This window comes from Danio rerio, chromosome 24 (assembly GCF_049306965.1).
Source record: "Danio rerio strain Tuebingen ecotype United States chromosome 24, GRCz12tu, whole genome shotgun sequence".
NCBI lineage: Eukaryota > Metazoa > Chordata > Actinopteri > Cypriniformes > Danionidae > Danio > Danio rerio.
The window spans coordinates 874339-897500 of record NC_133199.1 but is presented as its reverse complement, the minus strand read 5'-3'; the positions used below and the strand labels follow the sequence as shown (position 1 = coordinate 897500).

The window sequence follows — 23162 nt, the reverse complement described above, 5'->3', positions numbered from 1 at the left end:
TCAGTGGGCTTCAGGAGAAATACATGCTTTGATTTGACCTTACAGAGCGCTTGAGAATGAAAGAACACACGTAAACTGTGTAAAAATACTACAGTAAACTGATGCTTCAGAACTGATCTGCTGTGGTGATTCGACAGTTGCTATGGAAACACAACAACTATAGTAACTGATTTGTTGTGGTGATTCTACAGTTGCTATGGAAACACAACAACTATAGTAACTGATTTGTTGTGGTGATTCTGCAGTTGCTATGGTAACACAACAACTATAGTAACTGATTTGTTGTGGTGATTCTGCAGTTGCTATGGTAACAACAACTATAGTAACTGATTTGTTGTGGTGATTCTGCAGTTGCTATGGCAACACAACAACTACAGTAACTGATCTGTTGTAGTGATTCTACAGTTGCTATGGTAACACAACAACTTCAGTGATTGATCTGTGGTGGTGATTCTACAGTTGCTATGGCAACACAACAACTACAGTAACTGATCTGTTGTGGTGATTCTACAGTTGCCATGGAAACACTACTACAGTGGAATCAGTTCAGAAGATGAGGCAGTGTTTATTAGCAGGTCCTGACTGGAGGAGTGATTTCCAGCTGGACTGATCTTTCCTCCACTGGGCGTTTATCACAGATAAACAGTGAAGAATGGGCCACACCAATGCATTGTGGGAAAGCAGAGAAGTGGATTGTTAGCGATCTGTAAAAACAAGCCTGACAGATGGAGCGTGAGTCATATCAGACGCACAGGAGATCAGTGTCAAGAGTTGTGTGTGTATGATCTCTGAGTGAGGAACACCAGCGCAGAAACACACAGCATATAAAGCATGAGGACCCTCTCCGTCTGTTTGACACACACTGAGAGCGCAATCGCTCACAATACACACACACATACACACACACACACACACACACACACACACATACACACACACACACACACACACACACACACACTCACTCACTCACTCACTCTCTCTCTCTCTCTCTCTCTCTCTCTCTCTCTCTCTAACTGCCCCATAAATCACACAATAAAGCAATTATCAAATGCTAATCTTTTTCTAAACTCTTTTAACCTCTATACCTTACTGCTTTACTCATTTACGACTCCACACAGTGATTTGGGTTTAAGATAAGCATTATGAATCAAATATATTACTATTTAAATGTGAATGAAAGCATTATTCAGCTACTTCTCATCTCTTCAGGCTGCCTTTTTATCATAATACGTTCTAAAATAATAAATGAACCATTTAAACAATATACTGCCAGTGGAGTGTAGGATTTAGCATTTAATTTGTAGTTAAGTTAATTTTAAGCTGTCAGTTTATTCAATTATTTCGGAAGGTAAAGGGTTAATATTTATTGTTAAGTTTGCATGGGATATTTTTTAATAACTGGTTAAAATGATATTGATGGAATACCATAAAGCACGCAGTAAACAGGGTGCGAATTACAGGGGGGTTGGGGTGGGGTTATCCCCCCTAAATAAGGTTTGATCCCCCCTGAAGGACGTCAAAACAAGATCTAATAATGTTAATAATCAAAATAATAGAAATCAATTTGACCACCCCTATAACGGTTCATACCATTGTGAATGCATACTGTAACTGCGCCAGTCAATCTATGAGAGAAAAGAGTTCGTAAAAAGCACCGCAAGAGTTCACAAGACTGATCTCTCATAAAATAAGTGTTTGCTTCTGCTTAAAGCCTTACAGTACAGTCAAATTAGGTGCATAGTTTGATCTAAAGTAAGCCAAAAACAGCTAATCAGGCAGAATACACTAAATATTCCACACAACAGTAGTTCGCACGCTGGCAGTGCTGTAAAGTAACTAATTAGAAATACTCAAACGACTGTAACTGTAGTTTTTTTCTCAGGAATTGTAATTTACTAAGTAGTTTAATAATGTGGACTTTAACATTTCCTCTTGAGTACATCTCTAGTGCAGTATCGGTACTTTTACTCCACTACTGTCCTTCAGCCTGCAGTCACTACTGTATTTATTCTTGTCTATGGGGATTAGAAGACTCAGTGCTGTGATTCCTGTCCAATCAGATCACACAGAAGGGAAATCACATCATAATGAACTACCTCAACACATGAGTGATTCAAAACTGCAGCAAAGTGATCGAAAGCATTAAAAGTGTCTAAGAAGATGTCTAAAATTAGTACACACATTGACCGAGAGACTGTTTAGATGCAGGTCACTAATGAGAAGATGACGGATGTTCACTCAATGATGACCCAAATAGCCTAATAAACACCCAGCAGACACAACAAGTCAACATGATGTTATATTGTACCTCAACGTCATGGGCGAATCTGACGAATATCTGACGAATAAATGTCAATATCTGATGTCAATATGATGTTGGTTTAGCTTGACGTTGGATTTCCGTCACTTTCTAACAACCAAATATCAACGTCACTTGACGTCGTTATTGGTGATCAAAATAACGTTGTCTTTAGATGCTGGCTAGACATTGAATTTTGGTCACCTCACATGACAACCTACATCTAACCTAATATTAACGTCTGATGATGTTGTGTTCCTGCTGGGCAATAGCTAAATGCACTACAGAATGTTACGTTTACACACACATGCACAGATGACATGTAAATGCATCAGGTTTTCACAGCGTAATACTCACTACTCTCTTTGTACTGATACTTTGAGTAGTATTTACAGCAGGTACTTTTACTTTAGCTGCACTTCATTTTTAGGCAAGTAATAGTACTTTCACTTGAGTATGATTTTTCAGTACGTTTTACGCCACTGCACTGCAGTAAATATAGTAAAATAAATATAAGTATGATCAAAGATTCTCAAAGACAACACACACACACACACACACACACACACACACACACACACACACACACACACACACACACACACACACATTCATTATCATAACCATTACTAATAGTGTTGATGTCTAATTTACTTAACAATCACACTGATAATCAAAGTTCAATATGAGTTTAAATACAGCATTAACAAATATACACACATAAATGGTCAATTTAAATGATATTTATGCCGGTCTGCATGGCTGGAATGTGTTTGAAATCATTTGATATAGTTTAAATAACTTGAATAATTCCACAGTCTTAAATAATTTAATGTATTTTGAATGTTTTTCATATCAATAATTTGAAATGATGGGCTTTGTATTCTTTATTCTTCCTCTACTGTATGCTAAAGGGATAGTTCACCTAAAAATGAAATTGGGTTATCATTTACACATGCTTTACTTGTTTCAATCCTTCCTGTCTTCCATTAAACATAAAAGAAGATTCTGTGAATAAAGCTGAAAAGCTGTAAAAACTGGCGTCCACAGTATTGGTCTTTTCCGGGAAGTCAGTGGTTACAGATTTCTTTAAAATATCTGCTTTGTGTTCGACAGAAGAAAGAAATGTCCTTCAGTTTTGGGCGAACGATCCCTCTAAGCTACTTTGGCACAGTCTACACCATTATATATATATATGTTAATGAACAGTTTCCATATTTCATGATTCACTAGTTCATTTACGATGGTGAATTGCATTATGGGATGCTGATCTCTGCTCTGTCCACTTTTTATGTTGAAAATTCAACTCTACAGTTTAACAAAGTGACTTTTAGTGGCATTTTAGATGATTTAAATAACATAAGAAATAAATATCAAGAGAAATAAGTGTATAAAAGTTTCTGTAGCATAATATACAACATCAACTCAGACAATATACCACTGCAAACTATTACACGTTCATAGCAGTCACTTTTTAAACACATTTCAAGCTTAAAAGATCCCTGGAAGACATATTAAGCATTCAGAATCATAAAAAAACATGGAAAATAAAAATAAAACATTTCATCACCAAAAATAAACAAATAGAATTGAATGGTTCAGAACCAAACACTGCTTTCTTGCATTAGTGCATTAAATAGGTTCTTACCTGCAGCCAGGCACACGGGCAGGAGTAACCTGAAGATGAGTCCACACAGCAGCTCCGAGGCCATCATCATTTCACTCACACCGGGATCAGAAACCCAATGAACCGCAGATCATGATCCTCCGGCCGGGCAGAGCCTGGAGCTCCAGATAATCCGGATCAGCGGCTTCACTTGCGTTCACACATGTTTCACTTCTCCAGAGTTCAGATCTCGTCTTTACCTGTTGACAGGAGACACCATGTTGCTTCTCCTCCGGAAAAAACAGCGGTTTAATGTCCACTATTCATACCCTGCGGGAGTGTTGGTTCTCCGGCGGCGACACATAGCCCGTTCCCCAGTGCCTGGAGCTCCAGAAGCCGCTTATAAAGCGTGATTTAGCCGGGCTTTGTGGAGTTTTTGGAGTTGTGTTATTGTGTTGAAGCACAGCTGTGTCTTACTAGCATCTGGACTTAGTTTTGCAGCTCCTCAATGAACAGGCTTGAAGGACCACCCTGAAAAACTTCTGACGCGGCGCTCCACCAGTCACAAGCCGGCGCACAGAGCCCTGCCCCGGGGAGAGCAGCGGAGAGAGAGAGGGTGGAGGCTCAGGTACATTTTACACACACACTGAAAAAAAGCCTTCATTGGATTGACTTTTTAAGGTAAGTGTTTGCAAACGATTTCTGTGCTGAATTTAATCTAATTCACTTTAGTATTGTTCAACTATTCAACGAATAATTGTTCAATTATTATTTTCAGTGCGCGCACACACACGTGGAAAACACAACTAACTAGAAAGCGCGCGCGCACACTAAAACTCTTGGAATAACGGCGGTTGCTGTCACGGCTTCAGTTTTGGGAAAATGTAATATATTATAAACCTACATCCCTCCGTCCTTCTACATTTAAAAAAAATCATTGTATTTACAATTTCCCTATGGAGGTGAGACTTTGAAAACAATTTATTTGGGCTAAATTTAAACATTACATAATATATTACAAACTTAAATCACGTTTAAGTAACTGTGAATTACTTTCTAGATAAAGTATTGTGAAAATACGAGCTGTTATGTTTTACTTTTTTAAGAGTATAATTTTAAACTAACTAAATTTAATGTATCAAATAAATAAATAACAAAATAATATCTTTATCCATCCATCTAATTAAATATATTACATAATCAGATAAGTTTTATCTATCCATCCAAGAGATATTGAAAAAATATTATCTGTAGGCTATATATATGAATATATATATATATATATGAATATGAATATATTTAAACGAATTTAGTTTTTACTTGATATGATTTTTTTAGCACATATACTAATATTGTAAAATATATTTAATAAAAAAAATGTAAATGGAAAAATCATGTTCCCGTGAAATTCTTGTATGTCAATGAACAGTTGTTTCTTGTTAAAAAAAAATAGCATGTTGTCACTTGGCGTCACAACAATTAATAAAACATATTTCATTTGCAACCAAAAAACTAAATTACTTTAAACAAAAAGATACGTAAAAACGAACAATAAAATACATAATTATTTTGTTTATTTTCACTTATTTTTTTCAAAGGCTGTTATTTATACTTTTAATTTTTGTTATAACAAAACTCAAGTAATGTAGTTTTGCATATATTCAAGAGTAACGTTTGAGCAAATATTATAAAAGCGGCTGCAGCGCCACCTGCTGCCCACCTAAATATCTAATAATATTTCACCCTTCAATCTTATCTGTTGGATTAAATGTGATTTTAGTCATTTTACATACTTGGATTTAATGTCTACATGTTTTTCCAAGACGTAAATAAATTAAAGATTGTGTTACCAAAGAAATACTTTAGTTTTAACATGTAATTCAGCTATTTTAAGTTTCTTTGCAATCATTTATGAAATGTAATGGTCATTTCATTTACATTTAGTCATTTAGCAGACGCTTTTATCCAAAGTATTTCGGAGTTAAATGTTATAAGCCTACTCTTGTTTTTCTGCGGGGATTGTTTACATATACAGTAGTTTACATATGAAATGGATTGATTATAATAAAAGTAGTAAAATCTATCCTAAGGATACGACAAGAACAGGTACATTTAATTTAAGGACAACTCTGATGAAAGTTTCCCAGAGATGGGTTGCAGCTGGAAGGGCATCCGCCGCATAAAACATATGTTGGATAGTTGGAGGTTCATTCCACTATGGTAACCCCTGATTAATAAAGGGGCCAAGCCGAAAAGAAAATGACTAAATGAACTCTGATGAAAGGTTTTGACACACTGAAGAAGGTTGCTGACTATATGTATTTGTATGAGCCCTGATGAAGAATAAAGCGAAGGATAGTGCTGTTATGTGCTGTAATCTATTATTTATATTCCTTCTTACCTTATTCTTTTTAATTTCATAGCACCTTGAGCCTAAGAAACATGCATTACACACACACACACACACACACACACACACACACACACACACACACACACACACACACACACACACATCAGAATTATTAGCCCTCTAGTCAAATTTGAATTAATTTTAATTTGAATTATCTCCCAATTTCTGTTTAACAGAGGTGACAGCACGTAATATTAGACTAGATATTCTTCAAGACACTAGTATTCAGCTTAAAGTGACATGTAAAGGCTTCACTAGGGTAATTAGGGTAAAGTTAGGGTAATTAGGCAAGTCATTGTATAACAGTGGTTTGTTCTGGAGACAATCCAACACTAATATTGCTGAAGGGGTGAATAATATTGACCTTAAAATGGCTTTAAAACTATTAAGAACTGCTTTTATTCTAGCCCAAATTAAACAAACAAGACTTTCTCCAGAAGAACAAACATTAGAGGAAACACTGTCATCAACTCCTGAATCTGTTCAACATCATTTGGGAAATAATTAAAATGAAATAAGTTTCACAGGAGGGCAAATAATTTTGCCCTTGACAGTACAGAATATTAAATAAGCTGAATGAGGCCAGTCCAGCGCTGCTTTGAGTGTTTATGCCGCTTTAATATTTCACACCAGAGGATTTCCGCCCTGATACAAACACAGGGATTAAAGAGAGAAGTTCAACACAGCAGGAGAAACTATAAAAACTGGCAGTGAAAACTCTCCTCTCCATGTGTTCCTTACAGTGCGTCAGTCAGTCAGCATTAGAAAAACATAACAGTGTCAAATACAGGTTAAAACTGCAGTCAGTGTGTGTGTGTGTGTGTGTGTGTGTGTGTGTGTGTGTGTGTGTGTGTGTGTGTGTGTGTGTGTGATAACGCCAAGATCATGGATTTATGAGTTATTAGGTGCTTTCGGTTAAACAACTTCTGTGAGAAATGATCAGGATCAACATGTACTGTACATATTAACCAGATGTATACATCACTGCACTGCTCTGTGTGTAATTCAGCATCCTACATCTGCATATATTCATTTCCAATAGATTTAAATTCAATATGTGTTTTATTATATTTAATAGGGGGCGACACATGGCAAACACTGGCCTCACAGCAAGAAGGTCGATAGTTCGAGTCCCGGCTGGGTCAGTCTGTGTTTCTGTGTGGAGTTTGCATGACTGTGGGGGAAACCGGAGCACCTGGAGGAAACCCACACCAACACGGGGAGAACATGCAAACTCCACACAGAAACACCAACTGACCCAGCCAAGCCTCAAACCAGTGACCTTCTTGCTGTGAGGTGATTGTGCTACCCACTGCGCCACCGTGAGACCCTCATTCATCACAGTAAGTCTGAGGGGTAAATATGACATTTCTATCAGTGTTTGATTACAGAACACACAGGTAATACTGGGTTATCTCAGTGTAAAAACAACTTTCCTCACAGAGAAAGTCATTCCTGAGGAATATAATACTGGAATATAATAGAGTGACTCAAACTCTCCTTTCTTTACTGATGTAAAGTGTGTAAATGCATATATTTATTCAGTCTGTTTTAAATTAAATTATTGTACTATATATTATATAATAATAAGCTAACATTTAAAGATTTGTTTACAAAACTATTTGTTAAGTAATATTCTGTCTTTCACTCACCGGCCACTTTATTAGGTACACCTCACTAGTACCGGGTTGGACCCCTTTTGCCTTCAGAACTCCCTTAATCCTTCATGGCAGAGATTTTGCTCCATGTTGTCATGATAGCATCACACAGTTGCTGCAGATTTGTCGGCTGCACATCCATGATGCCAATCCCAACCACATCTCAGAGCTGCTTTATTGGATTGAGCTCTGGTGACTGTGGAGGCCATTTGAGTACAGTGAACTCATCGTCATGTTCAGCAGTCTGAGATGATTGAGCTTTATGACATGCTGCGTTATCCTGCTGGAAGTAGCCATCAGAAGATGGAGACACTGTGCTCATAAAGGGATGGACATGGTCAGCAGCAATACTCAGGTAGGCTGTGGCGTTGATGCTCAATTGGTACTAATGGAGCCAAAGAAAATCTCCCCCACACCATTACACCACCACAACCAGCCTGAACCGCTGATACAAGGCAGGATGATCCATGCTTTCATGTTGTCTGAGTCGAGCATCTGAATGTGTCAGCAGAAATGGAGACTCATCAGAGCAGCAACGTTTCTCCAATCTTCTATTGTCCAGTTTTGGTGAGTCTGTGTGAATTGTAGCCTCAGTTTCCTGTTCTTAGCTGACAGGAGCGGCACCCGGTGTGCTCTTCTGCTGCTGTAGCCCATCCGCCTCAAGGTTGGCCGTGTTGTGTGTTCAGAGATGCTCTTCTGCAGAGCTCGGTTGTATCGAGTGCTTATTTGAGTTACTGTTGCCTTTCTATTAGCTGGAACCAGTCTGGCCATTCTCCTCTGACCTCTGGCCTCATCAACAAGGCATTTGCGCCCACAGATCTGCCGCTCACTGGATATTTCCTCTTTGTCTAAGCATTCTCTGTAAACCCTAGAGATGGTTGTGTGTGAAAATCCCAGTAGATCAGCAGTTTCTGAAATACTCAGAGCAGCCCGTCTGGCAGCAACAACCATGCCACGTTCAGAGTCTCTTAAATCCCCTTTCTTCCTCATTCTGATGCTCACTTTGACCTGCAGCAGATCCTCTTGACCATGTCTACATGCCTAAATGCAGTGAGCTGCTGCCATGTGATTGGCTGATTAGAATTGTTGCTGTTAATGAGCAGTTAGACAGCTGTACCTAATAAAGTGGCCGGTGAGTGTATATCATATAGGAGCGCTGCTGTAGCTCTCTCTACTAAACGAGTGGCTGTAACTGTATGTGCATTGTGAACGTGACATTAGTTCAGAGGTGATTGTTTGCTGTTATTGAGTCTCTCCTCGTCAGTCTTTATAATTATTAAATCACATCTGCAGATTCTGTCTGGCTGTGAATAACCGAGACCATGAGCAGATTCAAGGAGCAGCGGAACATACAGTGAAGTGTGTGTGTGTGTGTGTGTGTGTGTGTGAGAGTTAGTATGAGAGAGGGAGAGACAGAGGGTGTGTGTGTGTGTGTGTGTGTGAAAAAGAAAGTGTGTGTATGTGCGTGTGTGTATAGTCAGTTTCTGTTTGTTTGTTTTTGTGTGTGTCTGTGTAAAAGAGAAATTGTGTATGTGCGTGAGAGAGAGTGTGTATATGTGTGTGCACGTGTGAGTGTATGCGTGCTTCTGTGTGGTTATGAGAGAGCAAGAGAGAGAGTGTGCATGTGTGAAAGAGAAAGTGCATGTATGTATGTATGTGAGAGTGTGTGTGTGTCTGTAAAAAAGTGTGTGTGTGTGTGTATGAGAGAGAGTGTGGGTGTAGGTGTTAGTATGCGAGAGTTTACATGTGTGTGACTACTGTGTGTGTTTATATGCGAGTGAGAAAGTGTGTGTGTATAAGAGAGTGTGTTTGTATACATGTGTGTGTGTGTGTGTGTGTGTGAGAGAGAGGGAGAGAGAGAGAAAGTGTATGTGCAAGTAAGTGTCTGTGTGTGTGTGTGTGGACATTGCAGTAGTGGCGTGGCAGGATTGTGTGTGTGTGTGTGTTCTGAGGTAAAAGGCTCAGGTTGGGGTCGGAGGTCACTCAGAGGTCAGTCAGAGGTCATCTCTGCCGTAGTTTATGGGCTGCAGCTGTTTGACCACATATTCAGCGATCTCACGCGTCCCTGCAGCCACAACACGCCTGGACATCAGGTCTAGCGGACCACCTGAAACACACACACACACACACACTGAGCCACTTCATTCTTCTTCATTTGGTTTTATTTTTATTATTCTATTTTCATCATTTTGTTTATTAGATCATATTTTAAAAACATTTTTTCATGTATATTTTGTTTGAGTTTTTTTGAAAATAAAAGGCTCTAAACCACAGGAATATATCTTCCTTGTATTAGAAACGTCATCAGTAGTTTACAGAACAAAACAAAACTTTAATTTTACTTAAACTATAATCTATAAGCCAGAGAATCTGATTTATCTCAAGTGTTTCCTTTCTTTCCCCACAGCAGAATATACCGTATATTAGAACCAGCAGGAAACACTGAGCTGTATTAACACTGTCTACAGTAGACACGTCCTCTATTTATATAATAATATCTGATGATATGTGAACTATTATCAACACCTTCATGTGTGATATTCAGAGTTAAACAGTAATGAGTGCACTGCGCCGCTGTAAAGCTCTTTGTGTTTCAATCTGACATAATGAATCAGAAATCATGTTCAACAGAGAGCACAGACTGATTTCATCTGATTAAATCTGTGGGTTTATAAAAGGAGAAACGACTATATGTAGAGGATTACTATTTATAGCCACTTTGAAATACTTCGTACAAAAAAAGTGTTCCTTTAAAGGTGCTGGGTGTAAGATTCTGACTGTTCTGCATCATATAAACACCATAACGTGTGCAGATATTTCAGAGACTGTCGCTTTAAATGCAAACGAGATGGTGCTCTTTTCAGAAGAGGGCGGAGTTACAGACACCTGTGAATCTGCATAGTGGCAGATACATAAACAGGACTAATGTACTATGCTAATGAGAGGGCCATTAGTGGGCGGGGCTTAGTTAACCCCTCTGATGACACGTACAACAGGAGAATGTCAATCAAAGTGTTTCTGCAGACTGTTTTCATCAAGTCTGATTAGAACAAACACAATTAATACATGTTGACCATTAGAGGCTGGAGATATTCACACACTGCTGACACACAACTGGGTTTAAACTGCTTATAAAGTGATTTATGCATATCAGGTGCCCTTTAAAGTGACTTATTTCAGCGACCGCAATAGAATCTTGAAGGGGGCGGGGCTTATTAAACACTAGAGAGCATTTGATTGGTCAGAAGAGGTGATGAGAGACTAAAGTATGAGGTGACGCCACTTAATTTTGCTGAAAGAGACACAAACCTAGAGTTGATTGTTTATAACATCTAAATATATGTATGTTTTGTCACCGTTTTGGAGCGCACTAGATTGTAGATATCCTTAAGACTTATAAACATATTGAAGCTTACACCTAAAATCTTTAGTTTGATTTCACAGTGACTTTAAACGCACCCGAAAAATGAAACTTCTGTCATTAATTACTCACACCTCACTTGTTTCAAAGCTTTACTGATGCTGTTAAACACAGATATTTTGAAGAATGTTGGAAACCTGTAACCATTGACTTCCATAGTGCTTTTCCTACAATGAAACCCAATAGTTACAGGTTTTCCAGCATTCTTCAGAAGATCTTCTATTGTATTCAACAGAAGAAAGAAACCCTTAAAGCTTTGGGATCACTTGAGGGAGAGTAAATAGGAAGTCAGTTTTCATTTTTGGGTGAACTGTCCCTTTAACTCTTTCCCTGCCAATAGTTTTTAATGATTTAAATTTGAAAGCCTTCAGAATATTTTCGGCAAGGAATATCTGACCATATCATATATCAAGATAAAGAACCATCCCTCTGCTTTCAAACAAAAATGCATTTTATTCATGTGTTCATCCCCCTACCGAATACAGATTGGCGAACGAACTGATCAGTGGCAGCTGGCAGGGAAAGAGTTAATGCGCTGATGGAAGCCCTCTTTAAGAGTTATGCGTAGGGTCCCTAAATGTTTAATCTGGGAAGTGTGTGTGTATTCTGACCTGTAGTGTCCATCACACAGCCTCCAGCCTCTCGGATGATGACAGCGGCTGCTGCGATGTCCCAGCAGTGCAGACCATACTGATAATACGCCTCCGCCGCCCCGCTGGCGACCTGACAGAGAGAGAGAGTCGAGCTGCCGATGATCCGCACGCTGAGCACAAAACACACACACTATTCAGTTCCAGTGTATTTGTAAAGCATCCATTAAAGATTCCCTGAGGATTTAAATCAACACACACTCACATACATACTTCTAGTTGATGATTTGGTGTCAGAAGTGTCTCTATGAAAGGTGAAGGCCTCTAGATTTTGCTGATTTGAGCTCAATTAAATCTGATCATGTCTTGATGTTGACTGATTTGATGAGGACAGTGCGGTCTGACTCTGCTCAGACTAAAGTCTCATCACTGAACAGAAATAATGTCCAGTATAGAATATAAAGTCTGAATAAATATTGTGTCTGACTCCATCATGAGCTTGGAGGACTGCATCCATACATCTCTGACATGACGCTTTTACAAATGATCAACTAGAAGTCGAGTTATTATGTGTTGCTCTCACCACAAGACTTTTGTCAGGTTGTGCACTCTCGCTACATATAAACTTGATCTATGCATATACACCCACATACATATATACCCACCGCATGCAAACACACCTGTGCACATATAAGCTTGATCTATGCATATGCACCTATAATCTCTTGCACGTGAAAATGAACTCGATGCATGCATAAACAGCCAAATAACACTCGTGCAAACATGCACAATAGAATTCACAAACATGCACAATTTAGTAGTGTGCATGCATATATGCAAGCCATTTCATATGTTCATGTGCATGAACTACTCAGTGTGAAAGGAAGACATTTCAGTTTAAAAGGAAGGCTCTTAATATCAGCAAAGGAAAAGATCATTATTTATGAATCGGGTTATTGCAAAGCTTATGAAATATAAAGAATGCTAATATTAGAGGAATTAATTATATTCAACATCTTAAATACAGGGTGTGAATTACAGGGTGTTTGGGGGGTCTGACCCCCTGAAGGACATCAAAACAAGATGTATAGGGGGTCTGCCCTTTAATAGTTAAAACATACTTTGCTCTGATCTGTATCTGAAATAATATTAATAATTAAATTAATAGATAACTTCAATATACATTTGACCACCCCTATAACGGTTCATACCATTGTGAATGCATGTTTGTGACAGAAATATTCATTCATCTGCAAATCTTTAAGTGTTCACCAAACAGATTTCTGTAAAAGTAAGGTGTTTGTAGGTGTCTGTAAATCTAGATGCATAGTTTTTTTTATTATACACTGGTTCGCACATGGAAGTTAAACAGTAAAATAAAAAATGCCTGCAGTATTTCTAGGTCATCCATTAAGAGGTGCAGGAAAGCAGACTGGTCACCATTTATTTAATATCATACATATCCTTGAGAACCACTCAATATCCATCAAAACACTGACAACATAACGGCAAGCTTAATTAATAAAAGAGATTTAATTAAATTAAATATAGAAATTTATAAATCACGGATGCATACAACCGAACTGAATCGAAAAACTCGACCCTCCCCCCCTCCTCCGATCATCAAGGTATAATTCGCACCCTGCTTAAATATTCAACATCAACATAGATCATATACAACAATATAAAATACAGCTGGTTTTACACTCATGTGCACTATTTAGGCAGTAATTCATTAAAAGTGGACGTACCCGTGAGTCGGTGCGCTCAATATCTTCTTCATGTTTCCTAGAAATATATCGAGTGTTGCTGAGTCTCTCTTCGCCCCGATCTCTGTGAGGATCAGAGCCTTCGACACGTCTGACGGACACATGAAACACGACGAAGTAATTATTAATAACAATATTAATATATGAGTGGCTGGAGTGAGTGTGACACGGTGGCACAGTGGTTAGCACTGTGGCCTCACAGCAAAAAGGTTGCTGCTTTGAGTCCCCAGCATATGTTTTACACACCGGATGTCCTTCCAGCTGCAACCCAGCACTGGAAAACACACATACACACTCATTCACACACAAACACTACAGCCAATTTAGCTAATTTTAATTGATAAGTTAACCTAATTTATCAATAGCGCATGTGTTTGGACTAGGGGAAACCGGAGCACTCGGAGGAAACCCACACCAACACGGGGAGAACATGCAAACTCCACACAGCTGGGACTCAAACCAGTGACCTTCTTGCTGTGTGGTGACAATGCTAACCACTAAACCATATAGAAACACATAGTCTTTGTATGAATTGTATTGAAATATTGTATATATACACTTTATTAAAATATGGTGAACAATTCTGACCTTTCTCTTTTGAAACCTGAAGTCGAACACCGTTGCAGAAGGCTCCGTGTCCTTTCCTGGCTGTATACAACGTCCCGTCAAAACAGTGGTAGATCACACCAAACTCCAGCTGACGGCCAGGAAATATTATAAACATTAATAAACACGACATCAGAGAAAGAAGAGGTGATAATACTGAGTGACTGATCAATGCATCACCGTACCTCTTTCCTCACAGCAAACCCAATGCTGACTGCCACCATGGGGAAACTGAAAAACACAGCAGAGTGTGTGTGTGTGTGTGTGTGTGTGTGTGTGTTTGAGAAGCAGGTACAGATTTAAACACAATATAATAAATATATATATATATAATAAATGTAATAAATATAATAAAAAAAAATATATAATATGTATAATAAACATATATATATATATATATATATATTTTATTTGTTTATTACATATATATATATATATATATATATATATATATATATATATATATATATTATATATATGTACAAAACAAATAAAAATATATATGTTTATTTTACATATTATATATATATATTTTTTTATTATATTTATTACATTTAATATATATATATATATATATATATATATAATAAACAAATAAAATATATATATATATATAAAATAAAGAAAGAAAAAAATATATATATATATATATAATAAATGTAATAAATAAATATATATAATATGTATAATAAACATATATACATATATTTTTAATTATTATTTGTTTATTATATATATATATATATATATATATATAATAAACAAACAAACAAAAAATATATATATAATAAATATAATAAACAAATATATATATATATATATATATATATATATATATATATATATATATATATATATATATATATATATATATATATAAWTTATATTTAAAAGAAACAATGCTCATTAATAAACAGTAAAACTGTAAACAAGCCAGAGTTAGCCACAAGGGCTAATTTTCATTTGTTGCATAAATAATAAATATAATATAATATATTATATATATATATATATATATATATAATGAATATAATAAACAAATATATATAATATCACAATATCATACCTGTGCACAAAGTTACAGGTGCCGTCGATGGGGTCGATGATCCAGGTAGGACTGTCTGTCAGCTCACACTTCACACCAGCAGCAGATGATTCCTCACCAATAAACCTGACGCACACACACACAGAAATGTGCACACACATACATGCGCGTGCACAAACATCACATTAACATGTCACAGTAAGAAGAGAGTGTGTGTATGTGTGTGCACCTCTATGTAGGGTATTTCTCTCTGAGTGAGTGTGTGTGTGCGCACAGGGTATTTCTTTTAAAATGAGTGTGTGTGTGAGTGTGTGTACCTGTGTGTAGGGTATTTCTCTCTGAGTGTGGAGATGATCAGCTCCTCCACCTGATGATCTGCTTCTGTCACCAGGTCTGTCGGTGTGCTTTTACTGCTCACACGCTTCTCCAGCTGAACAGCACACGACACCATCTACACACACACACACACAGAACAGCATCATCATCATCAGCATCATCATCATCAACATCCTAATCATAAAAGCTAAAATACCAGAGAAGTTTGGTCAGACGTACTGAAATTATTTACAAATAAAATAAACAAAGCTAAAAAGTGACATTACATTAAATAGATTAATACCAAAATAAGAGATGTAAACACATCCCAAAATTACTCAAATGTAAATAACCTGAATTGATAAATTATAAATGTTGAAAATATTAATAAAATCTAAGCATAGGCCTACAACAAATACAAATCTTTCATGATACTACACTGTGCTGTAAGTTTGCTTTCTTAATGTGGCAGAGGGATTGAATTAGATTTTATTAAATTAAACAGTGTTTGTTACGGTTCAGAGAAGAATATTAATAATGAAGTATTTATAAAAGTATTAATAAAAATGTCAAAATAATAATTATCAAATTGGTGCTAAAAGCCTATAATAATAATAAAAAACACAATAAAAATGCAGTTTTGATTTTACCAATATTTATATACAATAAGAAATTGCAATTACATATTTATTTATTCGTAATAATAATAATAATGATACTTATAATATTCTTCTCTTGTGCCGCAGCCTGTTGTGGTGCTGAAATAGCGTTATCAGGGCTATTAATAACACTGACAGCATGTAAAAGGTCAACAGTACAGAGCCTATTAGCAGTGTTTACACTATTCCAGAAAGACATTTAACGTTACTCTACAACACTGCTGACAACACAGTCAGCGGTCACCATGTTTGTTTATCAGCGGTTTACAGTGGAGCTCATCCCGCGGTGTTCCAGCACAACTCTTCCCCGGAATGGAGCTTTGTAATGCGACGTTACCTGTCCGGCTCTCCGGGCGATGTCCACGGCCACATCCAGACACTCGCTCCAGTCCGCCATTATGGCTCAACGCAGCATCTTCATCATCATTTCCCGCGCCCGGTTCTTCCGTTCGGCTTCCGTCCCGCTGAACGCGTTAACGTTCAACCACACACATACACGCGCCCGGTTTATCACGCCGAGCAGAGCCGAACACCGGCGACTGACACCGAAAGATTGAGGTAAAGTTGGTTTTATATTCGCACATTCGTTCATTTTTTTAAACAGTGACAGCTTGTGTGGTATTTAGAAAGTAGAACATTCACAAAACAAAACGTATGCTGACTGCACCCATGTCATCTACGAATATGGATGTACATAAATAATATGCTTGAGTTATATGTATTTAAGTTTTGCTTATTCATTTGTGTACTGTTTAATGTATAACTATGTAATCTTAGTTCGCCATTACGGCTCAACGCAGCATCAAAATAATTGCTATGGTGTTTGTGTGTGTGTGTGCGTGTGTGTATATATATATATATATATATATATATATATATATATATATATATATATATATATATATATAGTTTATCACTGTGGGTATGAATCTGTAATAGTTTAAACACTGTTCTGTTAACATTTTACATGCTGTCATGGTTAATAATAGCCCTGATAAAGCTATATGTATAATCTATATGTATTATAATGTAAATTATATATATATATATATATATATATATATATATATATATATATATATATATATATATATATATATATATATATATATAATAACTAATGCTTTTAATAATAATAGTCAATTTAATTGTTTTTACGTTATTGTTGCTATTGGTATCTCATTATTTTTGAAAATTGGGTCTGAAATCGTTTGACTGAATCGACTGTGAACAATGTTATAGACTACTTTAATAGTCACAATCGCACTAGTGCACTTTAATGGCTGCCAATATGATTTCCCTATAAAGGATAAAGTCAGAACGTGTGAATATAAAACCAGCTTTACCGAAAGCAGGAGCTGCAGAGTTGGAGGATATTCCCTGAAGATATGTTTATTTAAAGTTTTACTAATAGATAAAGACATATTAGGTGAGATTAAACAACACATGGGGATGTGTTTTGCATTGTTGGATGATTAATTAAAATAATTGCATGAGTTCGGCCAGCAGAGGGCGCCACTGTAAAGAGCATTTCGGCATTAGGGACCGTTAGTTTACTAGCTGCTGTTCTAACCTGTGGCTCAAACTATCAGTGTGTGCTGATAATAAGTGTTATTTCACACTGTTATGTATTTATACTACTAACACTATTTATATTAATGTATTTATTTTATCTTTAACTCTTGAAATGAATAATAATAGCTAATTATTACTATCCATTACAACAGTAAGATAAATAAACACATTGAACAATAGAGCTTTTATTATGACACTTGCATGCGTGTTCTGCTGGAAACCGAATGGTGAAGCTTTAAATGCAAGATGTGTGTGGCACACTGCAAATTTAAAAGCACACTATTAAGTGCAGACTTGGGCTGCAGTTCAGTTTTTTCATGCTACCTTCCCTCAGTTTTGTTCCCTTAGATGTACATCATTAATTACTTAACACAAGTGTGCACTGCTGGTAGAACATCTGAATGGGGCTGTGTTCCAATGCACTTTTAGACACACTTGTGAACTTCCCTTCCATGGGATGAATCCCCTCACCATTTTAAAGTTGTTTCACTTCATCAAGTGAACAAGGGAAGTTTACATGGACATACTCTTGATCCCTTGATTTTGACAGTCATCTTCATAGGTCCACTTCAGCACCTATGTATCCTAAAATGCAATGCAATACACGTCCAGCAGTGTCGTTCCCAAGTGCTCAAGAGTTTAGGGTGTTCCACTAAAACACATTCAGATGTTGCACCAGTAGTGAACACTTACCAGTGTGCTTTTGGACACACACTTGAGAACTTCTCTTGTTCCCTCAAGGAAATCCCAGCTGCCATTTCAAATTGTGTTCCACCTCATCAAGTGAACAAGGGAAGTTTACATGAACATACACTTGATTTCGCCCTAAGGAGCGAGTCGGCTTAATATGTCCACTGCAGCAGCTGTGTCCCAGAATGCAATGTGATTGTGACTTCACAACACTGTACTTACCAACTGCTCAAGTGTTTAGGGCACTTCATATAAACCCATTCAAATGCTCCACCAGTAGTGCACACTTGTGTAATACATGACGTATATCTGAATGAATGAGATGGAGGGAAGTTAGCAAGTGAAGGGCATACATAGAACTGGAATGTAGGTTTAAATACAATTCCCTTAACCCTTGAGCACTTGGGAGCTACACTGTTGTGACGTCACAATCGCAATGCATTCTGGGACATACATGTGCTGTAGTGGACATCATGAAGCAGACTCGCTCCCACAGTCAAAATCAAGGGATCAAGGGTATGTCAATGTGCTTCCCTCATTCTCTTTAAGTGGAACACACTTTAAAAAGCAGCTGGGAGTTCCCTGAGGGAACAAGGGAGGGGAAGTTTGTGAGTGTGTGTTTAAAAATGGATTGGAACGCAGCCCCATTCATATGCTCCACCAGTAGTGCACACATTTGTGACGTAATCAATGACGTACATCCAAGAGAAGTGATGGAGGGAAGTAAGGAAGTGAAGGGCATGAACGATTGACTGGACTGCAGCCCGGTTCTAAATGAAACACACTAAACCCTTGAGCCCTTGGGAACTACAATGTTGCGATGTCACAATCGCACTGCATTCTGGGACATACAGGTGCTGTAGTGGCCATATGAAGCAGATGCACTCCCTCAGTTATAATCAAGGGATCAAGGGTATGTCAATGAAGCAGCTGGGACTTCCATGAGGGAACAAGGGAAGGGAAGTTTGTGAGTGTGCTTAAAAATGGATTGGAACGCAGCCCCATTTAGATGCTCCACCAGTAGTGCACACTTGTGTGACATAATCAATGATGTACATCCAAGCAAAGTGATGGAGGGAAGTTAGCGAGTGAAGGGCATAAACAATTGGACTGAGCCCTAAACCCTTGAGCACTACACTGTTGTGACGTCACAATCGCATTGCATTCTGGGACACATAGGTGCTGTAGTAGACATATTAAGCCGACTCGCTCCCTTGGGCGAAATCAAAATGGCAGCAGGGATTCCATCAAGGGAACAAGGGAAGGGAAGTTCATGAGTGTGTGTCTAAAAGTGGATTGGAACGCAGACTTGTAATCCAGAATGATCATGTACTTTCAACTGAAATTGAATATTGAGTAGGGGGCGGTTTTTTTTTATGCTCCTCCTCTTATCTTTAACTTGCAGAATACTTACAGTTTTAGGGGCGGGGCTAAGCTTCCATACACCCAATGACATCATCAGAGAAGGAGCTGCCATTTCAGAGCGGGAAAAAAGGTGCATATTTTGATTAAAGATGACTGTTTTCTCAAGCTTGAATAATAATGAAGCTGAGAAACGGCCAATCGAGACAAACATTTATTTACAGCATCAAGACAGCCACTGGGAAATCGGTCACCATTAAAAATATTCTTTATAGTGACGAATTAATGCAGTTATTACACCAACATGAGCTCAAATAAACAGGGAAAGTCACGTTTTCTTCATATAAGTGTGTGTGTGTGTTTGGGTGTTTGTGTTATTGCTGTAGAAGTCTTTACCCAGGACTGACCAATCAGGAACAAACAGAATGGCTTTTTAAACGTGACACTCATAAAATAAAGTTAGACTTATTTACATTTAAAGGGACAGTTCACCTTAAACTGCACATCATTGTAAATCTGTATGAGTTTCTGTCTTCTGTTGAACACCAATGAAGACATCCTGAAGAATGCTGGATTATAAACAGCCATTGGCCTCTATAGTATTTTTAATTTCTACTATGGATGTCAATGGCTGCTTTTTCCCATCATTCCTTAGGATATCTTGTTTTGAGTTTAAGTTAAAATATCGAAACGTTGCTAAATTAAAAAGCAGAAGAAATAAGTCAAAATTACTTGAGTTTTGACCTACAACGAGCAACATAATCTGCCAGTGGGATAAGCAACATACTCTTGCATTTAGTTTGAAAAAAATAAATATATTTTACTTACTCCACAGACAGATGATTTAGCTTTTCGGTTAATTTAGGATTCTGAAAATAAGACGTGTCAAGAAAGTGCTTCCTAATGTAAAAAAGTTTAGATATTTTTACTAGAAAGCAACAAGACGAAACCTCCGAATACAAATGCATTTTGTTGTGCAGTGCGATGGAAAAAAGAAATGCATCAATGTTTGGGTGAACTATCCCTTTAATTCTGCCTGCATCAATATTGCAGAAACAAACAAACAAACAACATTAATTTTGTACAAACATAGCAAATACAACCAAACGGAAACAATATCAGAAGAAAAAAACAAAACAAGCGTATGACCCTTATCATCAAATATTTTAGCATGGCACCAAAAGAAACCCCAGAGCGGTGAGAGCGAGAGAAGCACAGCAAGGCTTACAGTGACCAAATGAAGCAGCACAAACAGAACAGAACACAGAGAAATGCACATAATGCATGGTTTGGCGTATACACGGCAAAATAAAATGCTTTTCTAACATTTCTAGTCCAAATACTCCTGAATCAAGAAGCATCTTTTAGACAAGCAACACATATTGTCATGTTTTCAGCAAAAATGCATTCAAACAAAGTGAAATTCACCTGTGAAACTGAAAATGAAGTGAGATTTTCCTTAAAACGAGCAAAATAATTTACCTTTCACCTTTGAAAAGACATTATTTCATGTACAGTTCCCCATTGGAATATTATATTGCATGTTTACATGAAAAACTCACTTCATTTAGTCTTATTATTCGTGAGAAGATGAGAAAATTTAATGCTCGTCCAGAAAATGCTTCTTAATTTAAGAGTTTTTGTGTAAGTGGACTAGAAACAAGACAAAAAATGTACTATTATCTTACATTTCTAGTCCAAATATCTAAAAAGTCTTAAATTAAGAAGCATTTTTTGACCAAGCATAAAATATTGTGTTATTTTCAGGAGTAATGCATTAAAATGAAGTGAGATTTTCCTTAAGACAAGCAAAATGATTTACTTTTCTCCTCTGAAATAACATGATTTCCTTTATAATACCCCATTGGAATATTATATTGCATGTTTACATGAAAAACTCACTTCATTTAGTCTTATTATTCGTGAGAAGATGAGAAAATTTAATGCTTGTCCAGAAAATGCTTCTTAATTTAAGAGTTTTTGGATATTTGGACTAGAAACAAGACAAAAATTGTACTATTATCTTACATTTCTAGTCCAAATATCTAAAAATTCTTAAATTAAGAAGCATTTTCTGACCAAGCATAAACTATTGTGTTGTTTTCAGGAATAATGAGTCAAAATTAAGTGAGTTATTTCTTAAAACAAGCAAAATAATCTAGTTTTCACCTTTGAAATGACATTATTTCATGTATAATACCCAGTTGGCAGATCATACTGCTTGTTTTAATGAAAACTCACTTCATTTTGACTCATTATTTCTGAAAACATGAGGAAATTCTTTGCTCATTGAGAAAATGCTTCTTGATTTAAGAGTTTTTAGACATTTGGACTAGAAACAAGACTAAAAAATGTACTATTATCTTACATTTCTAGTCCAAATATAAAAAAAAATCTTAAATCAAGCAGCATTTTATTAGACAAGAACAAAAATTGTGTTGTTTTCAGAAATAATGCACTAAAAATAAGCGAGTTTTTCCTTAAAACAAGCAAAATAATCTAGTTTTCACTTTTGAAATGACATTATTTCCTTTACAGTACGCTGTTGGCAGATTATATTGCATGTTTAAATGAAAAACTCACTTCATTTAGTCTCATTATTCCTGAAAACAAGACAATATTTTATACTTGTCCAGAAAATGCATCTTGATTTAAGTGTTTTAGGATATGTGGATTAGAAACGTGTACAAATCTCGAAGTCAGAAGAGCATACGGTGCAGCAGAACGAGCAGATCAGTAGATGAAGTCTCCGGAAAGCTCCTCAAACTTGAAGCGTTTGGAGACGTCCTTCTGCTCCGGGGTCTGCCGGCACTGGCCCAGAGTATACGCCGCCATCACGATGAGCTCCTCCTCCTCCTCTTCATCAGGGCTGGACGTCCCGGGACTCACGCTGCTCTCAATCAGGTCCTGTTCTTCAGTTTGTAGCCACTGGTGTTTCAGGCAGTCCTCAGCGGTCGCACGATTCCTGAGGAAACACACTCAGCATTATTAGCGTCTGTAGAATTGAAAATATAATGAGATTTATAGGGATTTGAAGTAGTATTGAGATTAAATTCCTCATTAAAGGGAGCTATTATGAAAAAATGACTTGTATAAGGGGTTTAAACACAGTTGTCTGTCAGCAGTGTGTGAATATCTCCAGCCTCTAAAG

General features: G+C 37.0%; 3 protein-coding genes across 8 annotated transcripts in view; all 3 read right to left on the bottom strand.

Annotated features, from left to right (window-relative positions):
* Positions 1–4393, bottom strand: part of piezo2a (piezo-type mechanosensitive ion channel component 2a) — a 150032-nt gene extending 145639 nt beyond the window's left edge. For 3 of the 5 annotated variants that reach the window (XR_012399642.1, XM_073941353.1, XM_073941355.1), the window contains exon 1: positions 3951–4393. Coding sequence is in view for 4 of the 5 variants with exons in the window: in XM_073941353.1 (XP_073797454.1) it covers positions 3951–4020 (70 nt within the window). In the remaining variant the exon portion in view is untranslated. The remainder of the gene's footprint in view (positions 1–3950) is intronic. The other 2 variants (XM_073941354.1, XM_073941356.1) reach the window with 1 other exon arrangement.
* Positions 4394–6918: 2525 nt separating this feature from the next.
* On the bottom strand, positions 6919–16901 carry impa2 (inositol monophosphatase 2). Of its 2 annotated transcripts, none has more exons than XM_021470172.3 (8): positions 16722–16901; positions 15728–15861; positions 15432–15536; positions 14551–14596; positions 14348–14456; positions 13742–13850; positions 12012–12123; positions 6919–10086 (listed from the first exon to the last, which is right to left on the bottom strand). In XM_021470172.3, the coding sequence occupies exons 1-7, from the start codon at positions 16779–16781 to the stop codon at positions 12024–12026; spliced, it is 663 nt and encodes a 220-aa protein (XP_021325847.1). In that variant the 5' UTR covers positions 16782–16901; the 3' UTR covers positions 6919–10086; positions 12012–12023.
* Positions 16902–20212: 3311 nt separating this feature from the next.
* Positions 20213–23162, bottom strand: part of stk17a (serine/threonine kinase 17a) — a 44018-nt gene continuing 41068 nt past the window's right edge. Inside the window, exon 7 of the mRNA NM_001089337.2 lies at positions 20213–22976. Coding sequence (NP_001082806.2) covers positions 22745–22976 — 232 coding nt within the window. The 3' untranslated portion in view covers positions 20213–22744. The remainder of the gene's footprint in view (positions 22977–23162) is intronic.